Source organism: Platichthys flesus, chromosome 4 (assembly GCF_949316205.1).
Source record: "Platichthys flesus chromosome 4, fPlaFle2.1, whole genome shotgun sequence".
In the NCBI taxonomy this organism is placed as follows: domain Eukaryota; kingdom Metazoa; phylum Chordata; class Actinopteri; order Pleuronectiformes; family Pleuronectidae; genus Platichthys; species Platichthys flesus.
The window spans coordinates 21,639,196-21,657,224 of record NC_084948.1 but is presented as its reverse complement, the minus strand read 5'-3'; the positions used below and the strand labels follow the sequence as shown (position 1 = coordinate 21,657,224).

The 18,029-nt window shown below is 43.7% G+C and overlaps 1 protein-coding gene across 2 annotated transcripts; it reads right to left on the bottom strand.

Moving 5' to 3' along the window:
- Positions 1 to 723: 723 nt before the first annotated feature.
- On the bottom strand, positions 724 to 17,547 carry hnf1ba (HNF1 homeobox Ba). Of its 2 annotated transcripts, none has more exons than XM_062385397.1 (10): positions 16,901 to 17,547; positions 14,776 to 14,975; positions 14,237 to 14,423; positions 13,920 to 14,143; positions 8,261 to 8,415; positions 7,014 to 7,140; positions 6,737 to 6,916; positions 5,931 to 6,049; positions 5,514 to 5,558; positions 724 to 2,929 (listed from the first exon to the last, which is right to left on the bottom strand). In XM_062385397.1, exons 1-10 carry the CDS (start codon positions 17,269 to 17,271, stop codon positions 2,909 to 2,911), a joined length of 1,629 nt encoding a protein of 542 aa, XP_062241381.1. In that variant the 5' UTR covers positions 17,272 to 17,547; the 3' UTR covers positions 724 to 2,908. The 2 variants fall into 2 exon arrangements, with proteins under 2 accessions (XP_062241381.1, XP_062241380.1); XM_062385396.1 differs by having other exon boundaries at positions 14,237 to 14,501; positions 16,901 to 17,546.
- Between the last annotated feature and the right edge of the window lie 482 nt (positions 17,548 to 18,029).

Here is an 18,029-nt window from a genome sequence, read left to right as displayed (position 1 = left end):
GAATTGAAGTGTTTGACATTTTGTAGTTTTGAAGAAAGCTCTTTAATCCATAATGCCACAACTTGAATAATCAAAGATGTTATAAAGTATTATTGATTAATTAAACTGTGTATTAAACTAAATTAAACTGTAAGTTGTCCTTAAATCATGTTCTGACGTCACTTGTTTCTTCTCATTAGAGACAACTTTATATTTTTTTGTACCAGATAAAGGCTGATACATCTATTATGCTATAAAATACATGGTATTAAATTGTCAGGTTCACTGAACTGGCTGCCTGAGACGTCATGTGCCCTTTAGATCTGCTTTCTTATCACTCTGCGACACAACATCTTTGTAGCAGCAATAAACAAACTGTACACACTGAACAGCTTTTTACAACCTGGAGCCTCTAAGATGAAGTCTACTAATTGCAAATACTTCAGATGGTTCTATTCTAGTGTACTTTTACTTTACTTCTACTACATTTCAAGAGGGAATATTGTACTTGTACTACTGTATATTTATTGCAGAACTCCTGGTGACAGATAAACAATAAAAAATATGATAAGAACAGTAAGTACACTATAATGACATTTCTTTAGAAAATATGATATATTAGATATGATAGATTTGTATGGATAGTATACACGTACTTAAGTACATGTACTTAAGGATCTGTGTGTTCTTTTATTGCTGTTTCTATTGAAATGTCTCGCCACACAAAGTACCCACAAACATGTGTTCATTTTGGAAAAAAAGCTTTTACTTGAAATATCAACATTTTCTCAGAAAGTATAAATAATGATTTATGATTGATTTCAATTTTATACAAAAATAATACATTAGGAGGAATAAAATCATGTCCTGCCACACAAGTATGAGTGCCCTCTGATCAGATGGCAATAGATGTGCCTATAACAGTCACAACCAAGATAATAATAATAACAATGTAATGACCTAATATTGAATAGGAGACTGGATCTGCCACACTCATTATGATATGCAGGGTTTGATAGTCAGAATTGCCGTTTTTTTTTCTCATAATAACATGGAAAGCTTTTGTATAAACTGTTATTTTTCCTTACTTCAAACATTCCCACCAGAGTATGACTGTGTGTTCTGACAGAGCTCAAAGCAAACTGTTCGTGGCAAAGTCAATGGACCGACACAACTGAACATGGTTAGTCAAACAGACAAGAACATGATTCATGGTACAAAGAGTTTGCCAAGCTATTAAAAATCCAATTTCCCAAATCTGGCAAACGCTGTTCGAAGGGAAGAGATATTTGCATGTGAAGGCACAAGGCGAGAGTTTGCTTGGCTTTCTGACTGAACACACCTTAATGCTGTCAGCGTGGGCGTCTGAACCCACAGCAGCTGCTCCTCTCCCCAACATTTCTCAGTCTTTGTGGATTCCTGTTAGATTAGAGCCGCTGCTGTCACAACATCATCCTCTTTCATGTCTCCTTCACAAATTACCAGACTGAGATGACTGTTAGGCCTCTGAATGCTTGTCAATATTTTCCCTCCGCGCTCTCCGGGGGGTCCTGCTCCGTGATTTGAGATTATTAACAATATTTGTCCTATTTCTTCACATTCTGGCAGGAAGTGGGAGGAGGAGGAGGAGGAGGAGGAGGAGGAGGAGGAGGAGGAAGAGGAGGACGAGGGTGAGTCCCATTCCTGAAATTCACCTGAACCTGTGTGCAAACAAAAAGCCAGAGGTTTCCATGGAGGGGAAGGGCCACCTCTAAAGTGGGTGAGTCAGTCCTCCCCCGCAAGGCAAGACCAGCTTTTTACAGATATGGCAGGCGAGCGTTTGAGACGCGGTGACAAATAGAAGTTGCGCCTACACTGTGCATATTTGCCGCGCATTCTTACATCTGCTTTTTTTATGTTATACAACAGGCAGCTTTATCAACGGCCACTCCAATATAATTGTACGGTGACTTCACTGATAGTGCATATTCATTTCAAGTGTGTGGAGCCGTGTGCAGAATCCAGCTATACAAAGCATTGCAGACGCCTATAGACACATTGCATAGTCCTGTCAAGATTGTCAGAAAGTCTTTTTCAATCACAGTATACATATCGACAACAACTTGAAGTGACGAGTCCTTGGCATTCATGGCCTGCACTCAATGCTAGCACGGTAAACTGAATGTGAGAGAATAACATGGAAGACTCCTTTAAAGCCCAGTATGAATGTCAAAATGCATGCACAACATCGGTACAGGTTATTGTGATTGTCACACAGCTTCTGCTCACGTGCACACACATCCAGGCACTTGTGTGTGTGTGTGTGCGTGTGTGTGTGTGTCAGTAAGTCACTGGCTCCTTAAACCTTCACAGAGGCCGATCACTGTCTCAGTGTATCTTCATGGTTCCACCTTAAATCAAAGTCTTAATATAGGTTGTCCCAGAGCCTTTGGTCAGGTGCACACAGTTCATGAGCAGTTTTTTTTTTTTTTTGGTGCTCGGTATTTTTTGTTCCTTTGTAGTGACTGTACAGTTAAAAATAAAAACAATAGAGAAGAGGGGCATGAAAAATTGAATACTGTTTTTCAAAGATTGTGTTAAAATCATACATCCTTGTTGATCATGTGTGTGCAACAGTGAAGGGATGGGGGTGGGGGGGGGGGGGGGAGTCCTGTCTCTTCACTCTCAGGTCCAGTGAGGTTGGGCAGTGTGAGGGAGTTGGGGTTTGTGTTATTTTTTTTTTTTTTTTGGTTTGTTGTTTGTTTTTCTTCTCTGTCCCCATTTCTCATTTTCGCCGCCTGGCCCGCCGTCGCCGTCACTCCCGTTGTTTGTCGACTGACTCATCACGAAGCGCGCCGCTGCCGGTTATTAAGAGTCGCCATGGTTACCGCGGTAAGAGGGTGGAAAAATGCGCTCCGGTTGCCGGGCACCGTGGAATTGGAGGATGCTCTCACCAAGCTTGAAGAGGACACTGCACGGGAGGAGGAGGAGGAGAAGAGGGAGAGAATTGTCAGACAAAGTAGGTCCTCGTTACATAAAACAATAATTACAATCTGTCCGGTAACACAGGTTTACTGTACATCATGTAGCCTCCAGCATGTGGGAGCTTTCTGATTGTCAATGGATCACATAAAAAAAATATCAATAATCAATATAACTCAAAGTAATGATCTGTGTCTGATGTGTGCAGCGTATTTCCGGTGCCCTGTGCCATAGACCTCCTGTTTTATCCAAATACTACTAAAGATACCAAATTTAACCACAGGGTTGCTCTGGATGACACGTGCCTTCTTTATAATAAACATAGGAGCTGTAGTTCATTTTGACTCAGTCTCTCACACACATATCAGAGCAGAGCAGAGATATGTATTAATCTGCATTAGAAATAGCCCCTGTTAAATTCCCAGTTGACTTCTGTTTGATTATTGTTTGATAAAAACTCTATATTGCCCAAATATTGTACAAAGATATTGAGTACATTTGTATTTGTGTATCTGGGACCTGATTTTAAAGAGTTACGTCATCAGAAGGATAAATGATATACGAGCAAAGATAAGGTGAGGAAGTTACAAAGTATCGAGGGAAACACAAACAATAGCAAAAATATAGAGCGTTTAAGTAAAATCGTGAATGCAGGATTTTATTTTTTACACTTAATGGTGTATTTTGTCGTAAGACTTTTAGCCCTTTTTGTCTTTTTCTTTAGTAGATTATTTGAATACTTTCTAACACTGGTAAATACATCCCCCCCGACACCTTCGTGTGCCACACCTGACCAAATACATTCCTCATCCCTCTTGTCCTGACTCTGAAAAGCCTTGTTTCCATTGAAATGCTCCCTCTCTCTTTTTTTTTTTTGATTGTTTGTGGAATTTGCTTTTTTCCTTACGTCTCCATGGGTGGAGGCCAGTGACCCTGGTGTGACCCTGCAGCCAGCAAACAGTTTCACCTGATAAAGCTGACCTGCAGGTAAGACCTGAGTCATTAGATGTCGGGCTCTAAAAAGAGGTGAGTTCTAAATAGACTCAGGTATAACAGAGGGTCCTCGGTAAACAATGAGTGTTATAAAGCCAGTGGATGCTGGTTGTGTCATGAGTGGAGGGCTGAGCCGTCCAAATAAAGTCCTGATAAGAAAATACCTGCAAGAGCCTGTGAACTAACTACTCTCTAAATAAACGGGTTTGTGAAAGACCACAGGGTGATGATGAGACCAGTGCCGTAAAATAACCAAGTACTATTACTTAAGTACCAGGCAATTTTGAGGCTTGAGTAATTCCACTTTAAGCTATTTAATACCTGCAACATTTATTTATAGGGACCTATTAATGCAACATGCATGGATAAAGTTGGATGGTCAATCAACAAATACTTATTCTACAACTATTTTGATCTTGATTAGTTGATTTTTTTTTCAATTTTGTTTGAATAATTAGAAAGAACTTAAATAGGCACGGTTTGATTTACAGTCCAACAAATATCTCAAACCTGCATCTATACAGATTTAGTTCAGAAGAATTTTTGTGTATGTTACTGTAGATGAGCCTTTTCTTTTTTTGGTTACATTCTACATATGAAGTGCTCAAAACTTATTTTCTCAATAAAAGTCAAAAAGAAAATGGAAGCATTCTTCAAAATCAGGAAGAAAGTGAATTTAAATGCTTTAATTAAATAACAACGACAAAAATAATTGTTGTAATAGAGCCAGCTCATCAAAAAATTCAATCTGGCTGTTTGGCAATAATATTGGTACTTTGTGGTTTTGGTAAAGGAGCTGAGTGGCTCTTCTGGTTACAGCTTTTACAAAGTAACGTATTTATTTTTTTGCAAAAGCTAACAGCTGATGTCTCAGCAGACTTGGTTTCACCCTGTTTTCTCTTTCACTGCCTCAAGGAGATGTGTGTTACAGGCTTTACTACACAGAGGATGCACCGGGCCCTGAATCATCCCATCAACCCATCAGGCTGTCAGTAAAAGCTTGGCGGGTACGAGCGCTCGGCCTCAGCGTGGGAAATTGAGCGTGTGAAAGCACCGTGGTCAACATTTCAGGCTACAGTGATCACCGAGCGCAGGGGAGAAGTATAGGAAAGAGGAAGAGGTGTAATTACCCAAAAAAAAAGGGAAAGAAAGAAGAGAGAAACCATCCACCCCCCCACCCAGCCCATCCCCATCTGCAGTCTCACTGTAGCATGGAGGGAAGACGCGGCACGAGAGGCTCGAGAACTTTGATTAACAGCGAGGCTCATTTCCTGATCACGGAGATAACTCTGAGTGGAGCGAAGTGTAAGGAGGGAGCGTTAATCAGGGGGCGTTCGGGCTGAGGGAACAGCTGATTGATTGGACGTCTGTGTGAGAGGAAATGCACTTTCCACGTGTCCGTCTCTCGTCTGTTACATTGAGGTCAAATGAAAGCCTGTGAACATCAGCAGCAGCCCCCGAACACAACTTTTTTTTAAAGAAACACTTGTTGCACTGCGGCTACTTGACATATGTGATTTGTGTGCCAATTTTGTGTGTTTGTGTTCATCTGTGTGACTGAACTAGTAAAATGAACTTACCCAGGAGAGACCACCGAGCTGCACCATCTTGTTTACAGAACCGTCCTAATGTGAGAGGGATTACACAAGTCAGTACACAATCATACAAAACACACACTCGTCCTCCCCAGGCATGGTCTAGTTTTCTGATATGGTGTGTGTGTAGGTGTGTGTGTATATTTATATGTGTGCTTTGATTGTATCTTTTCTCAAAGTGACGGTGATTTTTGTGTATCAGCAGGAAACGAGTGAGCAGATTTAAGTGTCTCCTTTTTAACAAAGCAGTACAACAAGTGGCAAAATGTAAAAAAAAACTGCAATGACATCACAGATTTACTATCAATTTGACCACAGGCACCCCCCCGATTATGTGAAACCTGCAGTGACAATCTGACAGAGGTGAGCCGGTGCATCTAGCTGTGTGGTTAAAGGACTGACCGTCTTGCCGGAGGACATGGAGCTGAGGGTGCTGAGGCTGTTGCCGTCCGTCACCACCATGGCCGAGGGGAAACGTGACGGGTGGGAATATTGTGGCGGCTCCTGCTTGTGAGAGTACACTGCAGAAGAGAACACAAATTACAGTTACACAACTTTTCTAAAGATGCCAAAGAAGTAAATGAAAAACATTGAATATTATGGAGAGAAAATCCAACCTAATAGATCATAACAGCAGAGATCATTTGAATTTTATTTCTATCTCCAGAAGGAAGCTATGTTTTTGCCCCTGTCTGTTGGTTTCTTAAATCTATTGAATGGAGAGCAACCATTAGGTTTCAGAGCGGATCTGGACAAAGGATCAAGGATGTAATTTTTGTTTAAGATTTGTTTTAAAGTTTCAGGGAATAATTCATCGTTCTTGATGAAAAAAGAGAATTCTATTAACGTTTTAAGCCTTTTTTCAAATTGAAATTTTTCTTAAAGAATTACACCGTTTTGCAGGCGTCGAGAACTGCTGACACTAACCCTGACTTCACAGACAGTAGCACTGCGGCAAAAGTTTTCAATAAGACATTCAGAGTCAACTATCACAGGCAGCTTTCACTTTGTACTGTCATTATATAGTCAAAAGGGTTGATCGAAAAAAGAATCAGCAGATTGATCAATAAGGGAAATAATTGTTAAATGCAGCCCTGAGGACCTTTCTATGTTTTAAACAAGTCAAAAAAGTTTAGAACCACGACAGAACTAATTTACAAAGCTTAGCGCAGAGTTGTGCCTGAGGACGGTAGAGGAGTGGTACGCACTGTGTGAGTGTGTGACGGCCATGAATGGCTGCTGGCCCATGTGGCTGGGTGAGTGCTGCATCAGGCTCTGCTGGTGGGGGCTGTGGAGCTGCTGGAAGGACTGGACCGGCTGCAGCGCTGCCAGGCTGCCCGCCACGCTGTTGATCACCGGCACCGACTGAGACTGCGACGAGTTTAAACCTTGGGGGGACGTAGCAAGACGTCGGTTAGACCCTGGCACTGTAGTTATATTCACAGTGAGTTTTGCCCTCTTGTATTGGAGGGAATGTCGACTCACTCTGAGCGATGGCCATGACTCCAGATAGAGGCATGATGAGGTTCTGTGTCTGCTGGTGGCTGTGATGGGAACTGTGGATGTTTGTGAGTGTGCTGACTGGAGGAAGTCCTCCGCCTGAGACAGAAATCTGTGGAAAGATGCAGGAAGTAGTTCAAGCCACAGCACCACACAACACTCACTCGCTAACAACACGTGAAATCCAATTTCAAAGTAAAACAGAGGTCTGCTTTGGAGAAAAACAAGCGATGGCATGGTTCAGATTCTTTTGTGCGACACCACACTTGAGTAACTGCACTCTCACACGGCACACAGGCAAACACTGATAAGGAACAAAAGGTAAAGAAAAGAGAATCCAACTAAAAATGTCAGCAGAGAAGACTGACAGTGTTTGTACGTATCGGTTTATGCAAACACGTGCATGCTTGTTTGGAAAACACACGGATATATATCCCAAGCAGCATTTCCAGTGTAGTGGATCTGGATGCAGATCCCTCCCGCTCGGTGGTGCTGCGGCTATTTGACTATTTGCAGCAGATAAGAAACTGTCAGCTCTGACCTGCTGTACACCACACTGTTGTGGTCATTTCACATGAAGCTGTTCCAAAAGGCAGAAGTGCTGCAAGGTGACGAGGAAGTCAGCACAAAGCATTCAACAGCCGATTTGCATAATGTGTCCTTTTTGCGACCCTGAGTAATACAAAAGATTGAAGCATTTTGTACTGTAAGGTAATTTAAGGATTCTTGCATTTTAACAGAATAGACATCATATTTCCAAAGTTCTGTTGCACCGCCACTCAAACGGGCCCTTGCACAGGTTTCCTTGTCACTGATCAAATATTGGACTAGGGCAGAGGGGTGAAACTCGGGAGTAGAAAAAAGAAAAAGAAACATGGGGCATAATCAAATGTTGGCGTCATTTCTCTGGCAGAGCAAGCGGGCGCTCCACCTGCGCCTCCTCTTGGCGAGGCGTTTAATCAATAAGAACAGAACGTTTCTTTGTCAGGTTTATTGCCAGAGCGACGCACGCGCCCGGTGCACTCGGGTGAAGGCCGTGTGGCAGTCCAGCCGTGGCCTGCCACCCCCGGCTCCACCTTCCAAACACAGCTCACACAATGTGCTAATTGTTGGCTCTTGCCAGTTGGTCCCTGGGAGAGGAGGTTCAGGAACCTGCTTTGTGCGTTCACACTACACGCGGTTCCTGCTCTTATCTAATCTGAGGCCATGGAGGCCCAGGTGTGTTCACTCACCATCTTGGAGTCAGGTGACAGCAGACTGTGGCTGTGGTCCATTCCTCCCGGAGACACCTGTTGGAGCACCGACTGGCTGGAGGCCATGCCGTTGCTACTGTGGTGGCTGATGGTCGTGGAGGAGGTGACCTCACCGGGGCCTTGGCTGTAGCGCACTGAAAGAGAGACAGAGGGAAAGAGCAGGTTGGTTTCACTTGTCTTAGCCGCCATGTGCCTCCATTACAAACAGTTATATAGGGCAGAGAGATAGCGGCCTGCTTGTGAGCCGAGCTGAGCCGTGCCTCCGTCGCTCCGACCAACTCCACTCACCTGCTCTTTGACTCAGACAGGAGGGGACAGAGCAAACAAACACACTGACCCGTCCACCGCCGCTATCTACGTAGCTCAGCCAAGGCCGTCCACTGCGCACACGCACTCACAACAGCAGGGCTCCCATCACACTCTGTGATCAGCACACAGACGCTACCCACGTTGATCAAAACAACGTCTATGTGAAGTTTCACCAGTGATGGAAGAAGCCCCAAAAAAACAGTCACGAGTAAAAGTCCTGCATCCACATCTCAGTATTATCAGAAAATAACAACGACTAATGTATGCAGCTACTTTAGGTGGAGGTAGTTTTGGGTACTCTATATACAGTTTAGACCAGAGGAGAAGTTGTGCCTCACAAATTTATATTATTTGTTGGATATTTGTCTAATCTTACATTTTTTCTTGTGAAATATTAGAAAATTTAAAATGTTTTAAACTAAATAAAAATATCCAACCGTATTTTATAAAATGAGTGTCGGCTGTTTAATTGTTAAATTGTTTACAATTTTAAGTAAGTAGAAAATACAATATTTGGACCTCACACGATAGGAAATTGACCTAAAAAGTCTACATAAGTACAGTATTTGAGTAAATGTATGTCACAGTATTTTCTTTGTATTGGTGACAGCGCAGTGAAATTGAGTGAAATAGTATTTTAGTGCCATCACTTAATCTCCTGTCTAGACTACTTGTTGTTCTTCAGAGGCCCCTGAAGAAGAAGCAGCTCGAACCTCCCAAACAGCCCACAATCAAACGGCTGTTTGCCGATGCAGGCCCCCTCTGATACCAACAGAGTCAACATTACACAATTACAAGCAATGTCAAACACATTCTTATCCTGTGGTCTCAGCCCCACACAGTCAGCGAGCGCGCCCCTCCCTCAGTGACAGTGCAGAGACAGACTCTGTTTGCACTCAGATCCCACATCTTCCCCGAGCCCAGCGGCCCTGACCCGGGTGTGACAGCCTGAGTGACACGCTAGGGTCGGTCAGACAACGACAAGAACCACTGCTATACATTCATTCTGAGAAAAAGATAAAAAAAAGATGGGACCAGGGAGGTGGGGGGCGGGCATTGATTTCTTGTCACTGCTGTAAACTGGAACAGGATGTGTTTGCAGATATTTGCCTCAGGTGTCAGGGAGAGCAAATAATTTTGATAGCGAAAATCATTTCCGTGACTGGATGTGTGTATAGATTCTTGAGCTATGTGTGGGACACATTTTGAGAAATGTATTTATTTGCTTTCTAGAGTCAGATAAGGAGACTGGTGGGAAATAGCCTGGTTGTGTCCAAAGATACAAATATTCATCACGCAGTATTTCACTGGATATTGATTAATCAACATATAATGGTAAGAAAATTATGAATAAATGTCTAACTCAGTTTATCTTAGTCTCCAGATTTCATCTTTAACTGTGAGAAGCTAAAACCACAAATCTTTAAACTCTTTTGCTTAAATATTCCTAAAAACAATTATCCAATTATCAAATAGTTGCCAATTAGTTTTCTGTCAATATCCTTATCGCCTAAACAGCTACTTGTTGAAGCTCTAAACAAGATAACACATTTAACACTAAGATCTTTAATGATGCTGGTAAAAATTAGCTGGGTTTTCGATTTTGGACAGAATCCTGAGAAGTTTGAGTGGTATAAAACTTTACATCTAACTCTCAGTGAGACGACAAAAAAGCCCAAACAAGCACATTCCCTGATGTCAGACTATGATTTGACTTCAGACAGCTCGAACGCAGACACCACGGTGCCAGGCGCGGAGCCACGACGCCATATTTCATCCTCCAAACTGCCCGTCCACCATTTTGTACAGCCCACAGACTTCATATTGTCTCGTGCAACATACTCGCAACCCCACAACACTCCACCGTGCCTTGTAAACACAGCCGCGGAACAATAAAGCACTCCACTGGACTCATGACCCCCATTGCCACACAATGGTGGAGGACTCATAAAAAGGCAGTTATCTCGGGGCTGGGCCGCCTCTTAAAGTGTCAGGGGGAGAAAAGGATGCTATTCAGGCGGGTTTTGTTTCTTCGGGTCCAGCCGTAATTTTAGCTACAGGGAACCTCGGAGTGAGAAAGGATGACTTCCACGTTTTAAACTCAGGGTTTCTAGAGATTCACTCGGAAGAGCAGGTTCTCTAGACACGTTAATCCTCATAAACCGTTCAATCCTGGCTCCTGATTGCAGATTCTGTAAAACGGAAACTTTGCCCCGTCGGGATTTATCTTCGGAAGCAGGAGGAGGGTGAGAACTTCAGAGGGGGGGGAGTGGCAGCAGGGACCTTCAGCAGGTTTAAAAGCCTCTTTCTCTCTGTGTGACCCATGTAGTATCAAAGCCTGGCTCCCCAACCCCAGGCAGTGGTCATTGTAGTGGCCCTGCATATGACAGACCTCCTGGGTCTCTGCAGGACGTATCCAGTCGCCTCTTTGTGGCTCTCCGGGACACACAGAGCAGTGGAAAGTGCAGAGCTCGGCCGTCCTTTCCCTGCATGTGTGCGTCGCTGTTTCAAACCAGCCTGAGGTGACGCAAAGCAACGCACCCCATGGCCACCCCCCCCCCCCCCCTCCCACTACTGTAACCGATCGGGAACTTCTGAGTCTGCTAGTTGTGTAACGTGCAGAACGACTCAGCTCACAAAGCAACGATTGTAGTTTTTACGGCAACGTCAGCTGCCACATTGCCAGCTGTGGAACAAATAGTCTGGTTGCCTACTTGAGTAAAAGTACTTTAACAATAACCAGAAAATACTCTGCATCCGAAATCCTATTTAAATGAAGTTACAAGAGTTTTGAGTTTCAAAAGTAAAAGTTATTGTCCCACAGAAAATGGCCGCTGTGACTGATATGAACTGTATCACTATGTGAGAGTGCTGCTGATTAGGCTGCTAATGTGAAAGCAGTATTTTAATCGTATGTTGTTGAGGAGGAGTCAGATTTAACTTCATTTTTATATACAGGTTAGTAGTAGCTTGAACTGCCTAACTACCTCGAGATGATTCTTCTGACCTATTTGTTTTTATTATTTGACGGAATCTTGTTTTAATTTCTGCTGTTTTTGCTAATTATTTAATAGCTTTACCTTATGGGGCATGAAACGGTTATTGAAATGAAACCATGTGAGATTTGTCTATGTAAAGTTAAAAGCCCAAGAGGTTGAAAATCACTCGTTTAATCATTCATCATGTATTTTATTTTGAAAGATGTAAAATCTTAAAAAGTCTTAGCTGTTTATTAATCTTTGCTTTCTGATGAAATAACTGTAAATACTGTAATATACTTTTTATGTAAAATCTTTTGCAAGTAAAGAGAATCTACTACTACTAATAATAATAATGATAAAGCTGTATGTATATATCAGTATAAAAGAAATAGAAATATCTAGCTTTGATAATTTCCACCACTACTTCCAGTAACTTCAAATATATTATGCATAGAAAATCTAAAATTTGTAAACGCAGTATAATATGTGAGAGTTGTATTCTGACAGTATGTCAGGAGATTAACGTTTCAAAGTAAAACGCTGTAGGTAGATTGGGTTAATTGAGCTCAGTAAACACTGTACTACAGAAGGTAAACATTGTGTTGGGAAACACAGGTGCAAGCTCACATGAGCCTGCTGAGAAACCATGTAATCTCCCTCAGATCAGTTTCATTTCTGAAAGTAAAGAAAAGGGTCACCGGCAAAACTGCACGTCACACTGTTTGACTGTCTATCCACTTGTGACCAACGGACCAATGAACTGAAACAAAATCAATAAAAACTCCCCGAGTCAGAGGAGTTTCTTTGATGTGACCTAGTAGTGACCTCTCTTGTAGGGCTGAAGGTGCAGCGCTGGTTTGAGGAGGGAGGGGGGGTCACCAGGCTTTCTCTATAGGCGCAGAAGGGGTCATCAGTCCTGTCTGGCCAGAAAAGAACCAATACCCCAGTGGACAGCTCCTGCTGCTCCAAGTCTGAGCCCAGCCTCAGCAACTATACTAATTCCCATAAAGGTGAGGAGGGGGAGGCTTTAAAATCAGTCCTCCTTCGGGCCCAGCAGAGATAAATGAACCTTGGTTACAGTCAGTGCAGTCTTCTAATACACCACGGACAATGGGACCCCCTGCCGAGGCAGAGTATAGAGAGTAGAAGTCAGAGGAGCTCCTTATCAAAGGCCTGGGAGATGTAGTAGCAAAGGGTTTTAATTGTCCATTAAGCATGCATAATACAGGCCGTGCCCTAGCAACGCAATGAGACGCCCCGCTGGGATATTATTGTCAGGCCAGGGGCTGACACTGAAAAACAGCTGATGCTGTCGGCAGGATGCCAGCAGGACACCTTGTAAGCAGCCAGCTGAGGGGATTTCGGGGGGAGCGAAGTGATTTTCTGATGCGCAACCGACCCCGCTCCTCTGCAGCCTTATCGCTGACCTCTCCGGCTATGCAACCTGAGGTCAGTGTCTGGTCAGGTGTTCTGTGCAACAGCATTAAATAATAAAAAAAAAAACCTCGAGCAAACAGACCATCCACAAGTGGGACCAGTTTATCCGAAGGTAAAAGAGCAAGCCAAGGCAAACAGTTTGTTTTCCCTTCAAAGCTCGCCTCGTGTCCGAACACGAGACGACAACAAAGGGCCTCGAGTGACTCTCTAAAATCACGGTTTTATGGAGGGTGAGTGATGGTACGGGGGGGGGGGGGGGGGCAATGCTCTGTGAAGCCTAACTGCTTTGTTTTTTAGGTCGTATATGCCAGGTAGACTCAGTCAATACTAATTACTGCAAATGCAAACATCAGGTTGGGGTGAAATGGTCGGAGCGACCACGGTCGAGGCATTTCCTTGTTTTGGCGACTGTGTGAGCGGAGTCATTAGCAACCTGCGTGGGAGGAGGAAATGTGGAAATGACTGCGTTATGTGGAGGTGAGGTGGACGTGTCTGTCCCCCCCCCCCTGACCCTGGCCCGACCCTGGCCTGTCACAGGGTTGCTGCCCTTTGTGTCATGCTCCTCCATGCTGACTTTGGAGTGGAGATTACAGGTACAATGTGGATTGTTCTCCGAGTGTTTTCAAAGATCGGAATAACAATGGCATTTGCTCAGCTCACTCACTCACGCTCATTGATCACTTGTCCCCTCTCTCTCTGCCGCTCTGATCACATCAGCCTGTTCTGACAGTGTGGGCTCACACATGGGGGACACAGAATCAGGTCGCCTTTTTTTGCATGTTTGTCCAAAATTTAGGAATAAACACCTTAAAATTTCTCTCTAGAAAAAGGTTAGCGTGTATTTTCTCTCTTTAGCTGTGCTGAGTGTTTCATTTGCTTTAAACAATGCATGCAGAGAAACGCCGTCTTACTGGGAGGTGAGGCGCTGTTCTGGGGGTGATGGGGCGAGCTGAGTGACAGCAGAGGGTTGAGGCCGTGGCTCGGTACGGAGATGGAGTCCATCGCCAGCTTCTGCCTGAAGGCTTCCTCCTTACGTCGGTTGGCAAACCAGTTGTACACCCGCACCTCCGTGACCAGATTCGAGCCGAGGCCCTGCGCTTTGGATGGGGAGACCCCTCGCTGAAGACACTCCGCTCTGCAGGAAACAGACGCACAAGGGGAAAAGGTTGAGTTTGATATCGTGTGGCAGGTGTTTTTCTGGGGAAGGCGCAGGAAGTCATGTGTTTACCTGTTGCACTCTTCCACTAAAGTCTCCCTCTCCTCCTTGCTGGGGTTCTTCTGTCGCTCGTAGGCCTGGTACAGGATCTGCTGGGACGCGGGCCCCCACTTGAAACGGTTACGTCTCATTTTCTTGCACGAGGGTTCGCTGCCGACCTCCTCACCGGGCTGACCCATGGTCTGACCAGGGTTGAACTCTGGGAAGAAAAACACCGGATCCTGATTGTCTTTTTCTGTCATATTGCTGCCAGGACCTTGCACTGCCTGGTTGAACTCTGAAAGACAAGAAGAGGCGCATTCAATACAACTAATTTCACAATGCCTTCCTTAAGGAAAAGAAAGAGATCCTTAGACACATTAATCCATTGAGGATGTTTGTTTTACTTTTGACATGTGACAATAACAAGCTTTATAAGAACTAGCACAGGGACACATTCTGCAGGTTGATCCGTCCCCCAGGAAGAGGAGGAAACGTCCAATCTAACTTGCTGCCAACCACACATTACAGGCCAAGCTGTGAAGCTGTGAGAAACTCAAATATTAACTTACGTCGCAGTATTTCCCGCTGTTTCCTGACGTACCAGGTGTAGAGGGCCGCTCGCTTCTGTGTTTTCATGGGCGTGCCTTTGTTGAGGTGCTGGGAGAGGTGAGACTGGTTCAGCCCTGTGATGTCCACCACCTCCCGTTGGGGGATGTTGTGCTGCTGCATGTAACCTTTGATCATGCGGGCAGCACGCCATGGGTCCTCTCTGGGTTCAGGAAGAGAAAACACACAACTCATTTCACCACTGAATTCAGCCAAGCCCTCACAGGGACACAACACAGACCAAAACCCCTAAATATTCACCTTTTTGGGTCCTTGTCACAATTTGAAATTAATATAAAAACATACATAATGCTTCATGTTAGAGGGGGATGAGTTTAAGAAGATTCACAATACAAGTTGTTGTAATAAAATGTATGAATCCAAACTTATTCTCAACAAACACACAGGTGCTCATGAACTTGTTCCTTCCTCTGTGCTCCCCTGTTTTTTCAAGAACTCCAACTTTAAAAGGAGCTTGTAGCTATAATAAGTCCCCTCACAGTCAAACCCTGTTTATCATTGCAGCCCATGCTATAGGCTGTAAATATTTTCAAAGGTTAGTTCAAGTGGATTCAGGCCCGTTGAGAAACTTGGACTTAGTATTGAGTTCAGATTTCAGCCCTGGGAAACAGTTTGATTATGTCTCTGCAAATTCAAAGCCATGAACGCACGAGGGTGAACATGAATGCAAAGAAAGTGAACAAATCATAAAATAGAAAATTATGATGAGTAATAAGGTATTTGTCCGATTTTGGAAAAACTATAAAACTCGGTAACCGTCCACAAAGGATAACATATATATGGTTTTACTCAATCCAGGTAAAAATGCATTAAAATCACATATCAATACTATTTGAGTTTTAAAATCAAATAATAGTCTCTAGATGCAAATAAAAGTGGAGTGAGGATTATGCATAAAAATATATGGTTTTAGTTATTCAACTAGAAACCATGCTTTGAACATCACGTGTTCTTTTTTTTAAATGGAGTTTCACAATTAAACATGTGCCTCTAAAACTTCAAAATTGGAATTTAGTGAGAAAGAATAGCTTTTTTCGTTTGTCAGAAATTAAAACTACTTGCCTCGTTATGAGCTGCTGTTAGTCCAAGTGTACATTTAGCATTAAAACTCCTTCTTACCTTGCAAATTCAGCCCTTAACGCGAATCGTTACGAGAGGAAAACGGAGCGAGAAACGGTGTCGGAGGTGAAACATGGACGCTGGTCCGTACCATCCGAGATTAGCGGGACTCAGACACACTGACATCGGTAATTATAGCAAATCTCCGCGCGACTGTTTGTTTTGGAGAATGTGCGAGAGCCCTACATCCAAGTCTGCGGGTTAAGTGGGAGATGTTAGTTTATAACTTTTGACAATGAATAACCAGATGTCCATTGACTCTAATCACACGCCACTGTGTATCTTTCAGTTGATGATTTATAGAATAAAATTAATAATAACTTAACTACACGTGGGTTCGTTTTGATATTCCTCCGCTGCTGTTGGTCGAAGATAGAGCCTCAAATATTAGTTTTTACAGGTTCGAGTGGGGATCATTAGAAATAAAGGTGTGGAATTAGGATTTTTTTAATCATGAGTTTATTGACGCGTGAGTAAATGCTCAAACTAAACGCATTGTTATAATTGTTATTGTTATTATTATGACTATACATAATTATTATTATTATTATTATTCAAATGGCTTCCACTCACTCGCTCCTCATGCAGAAGCCCTGGCTGGGTTTTTTCTCATGGAGGCGGAGAGTTGATAATATACGGATCTAGGTTCAGCTAATATTTTGCAAAGGTAAAGAAATAATAATCCGTGTGGATAATTAGTAACCAGAATGTAAGACCGAGCCGTGGCGGGTTATTTTAAAACTGTCAACAAAGACAGAAAGCAGTGTTTCGGGATTATAACGGGCTGGCTAAATTATCGCGTTGATTTAAAATATTTAAAAGTTAAGAAAGTAAACGAGAGGAAGACGCAGTAAACGGAATTTGAAAAAAAAATCGGAGCGATTATTTACACTTTTTTTGTTTCATCTTCAATAAACTTTTAACACTTTTTAAGAAACGTAAACTTACGACAACATGCGGTCCACCTCCGCCCGCTGCTCGGCGGCCTCCTCCGTGTTGAGCGACTGCAGCTCCTTCAGGATCGGCGGCGTGTCGAAGTCGTCCCCGTCCTCGGAGCCTTCGTCCCCGGACAGCTTGCCCTTGCTGTGGCCGTTGGTGAGCGTGTGGAAGACGGGCTTGGAGTCGGAGTCCGGCCCGCTCATCTTGCCGGGAGCGGGGGACATGGACAGGCTCTCCATTTTAACTCCGAAGCCCGGCGGGCTGGGGTCCAGGTCGTCCAGGGCCTGGATCAGCACGTCCTTGGTGAGTCCTGAGTCCAGCAGGGCGCTGAGGAGCTCCTGCTGCAGGGATGTCAGCTTCGATACCATTTTAGAGAACATTAAAAAGTCAACATATAGGCCTGCTGCTGTGCGCGCCTGAGCAGGGGAATCGAGGGATGGAGGAAGGGGGGATTACTCAAAGTTAAAGTTAAAAAAAAAAGTTCCTTCTTGAGTGGTCCGGTGTTGTGGGGAGTGCACTGCTGCTGACACCTGCTTCACTTCCCTGTTGAAGGGGAGGATGGAGCTACTTTGCCATGATGCTTTCTGAGAGCTGGGGAATATAAAACATGGTAATGAGTGGGCCGGCTGATGGCTGCCTTATGTAAATCCACAGAATAGGGCCTGAGCTGGGCCGAGGCCGACATGTGTTTACACTGCTGCACTGCTGCTTTTATTGGCTCCTCTTATCAGCTCCGATGGACTTTGGACCCAGTTGTATATAAGCCTTAAAGACACTGAAGAAAGCAGAGCTGCACATGTTCACCAGGGATTCTCTACTCCATATCCGAGTTTCCTTTTTTAGAAACGATATTATGATTTATAGATGTAGATCCGACAGAGAGCAACAGTGGTTTGTTCCTGTATTTGTGCTCTTGAATCAATGTTTTGTTTGGTATTTCCGTGTGGATGATTACTTTCTAATGAGATAATCATAGGTGTTGATGTTGATGAGGTGCAGCTGTTAATTCAGCTTTGTTTCCTTTAATGAGGCCTAATAATCTCATTAGTTTTACACCAATGTCTCACATTATACAGGAGCACAGAGGAAAACCTTTAATAGAGCTTTTGAGTTTGACACAGTTTACAGCCCGACTGAT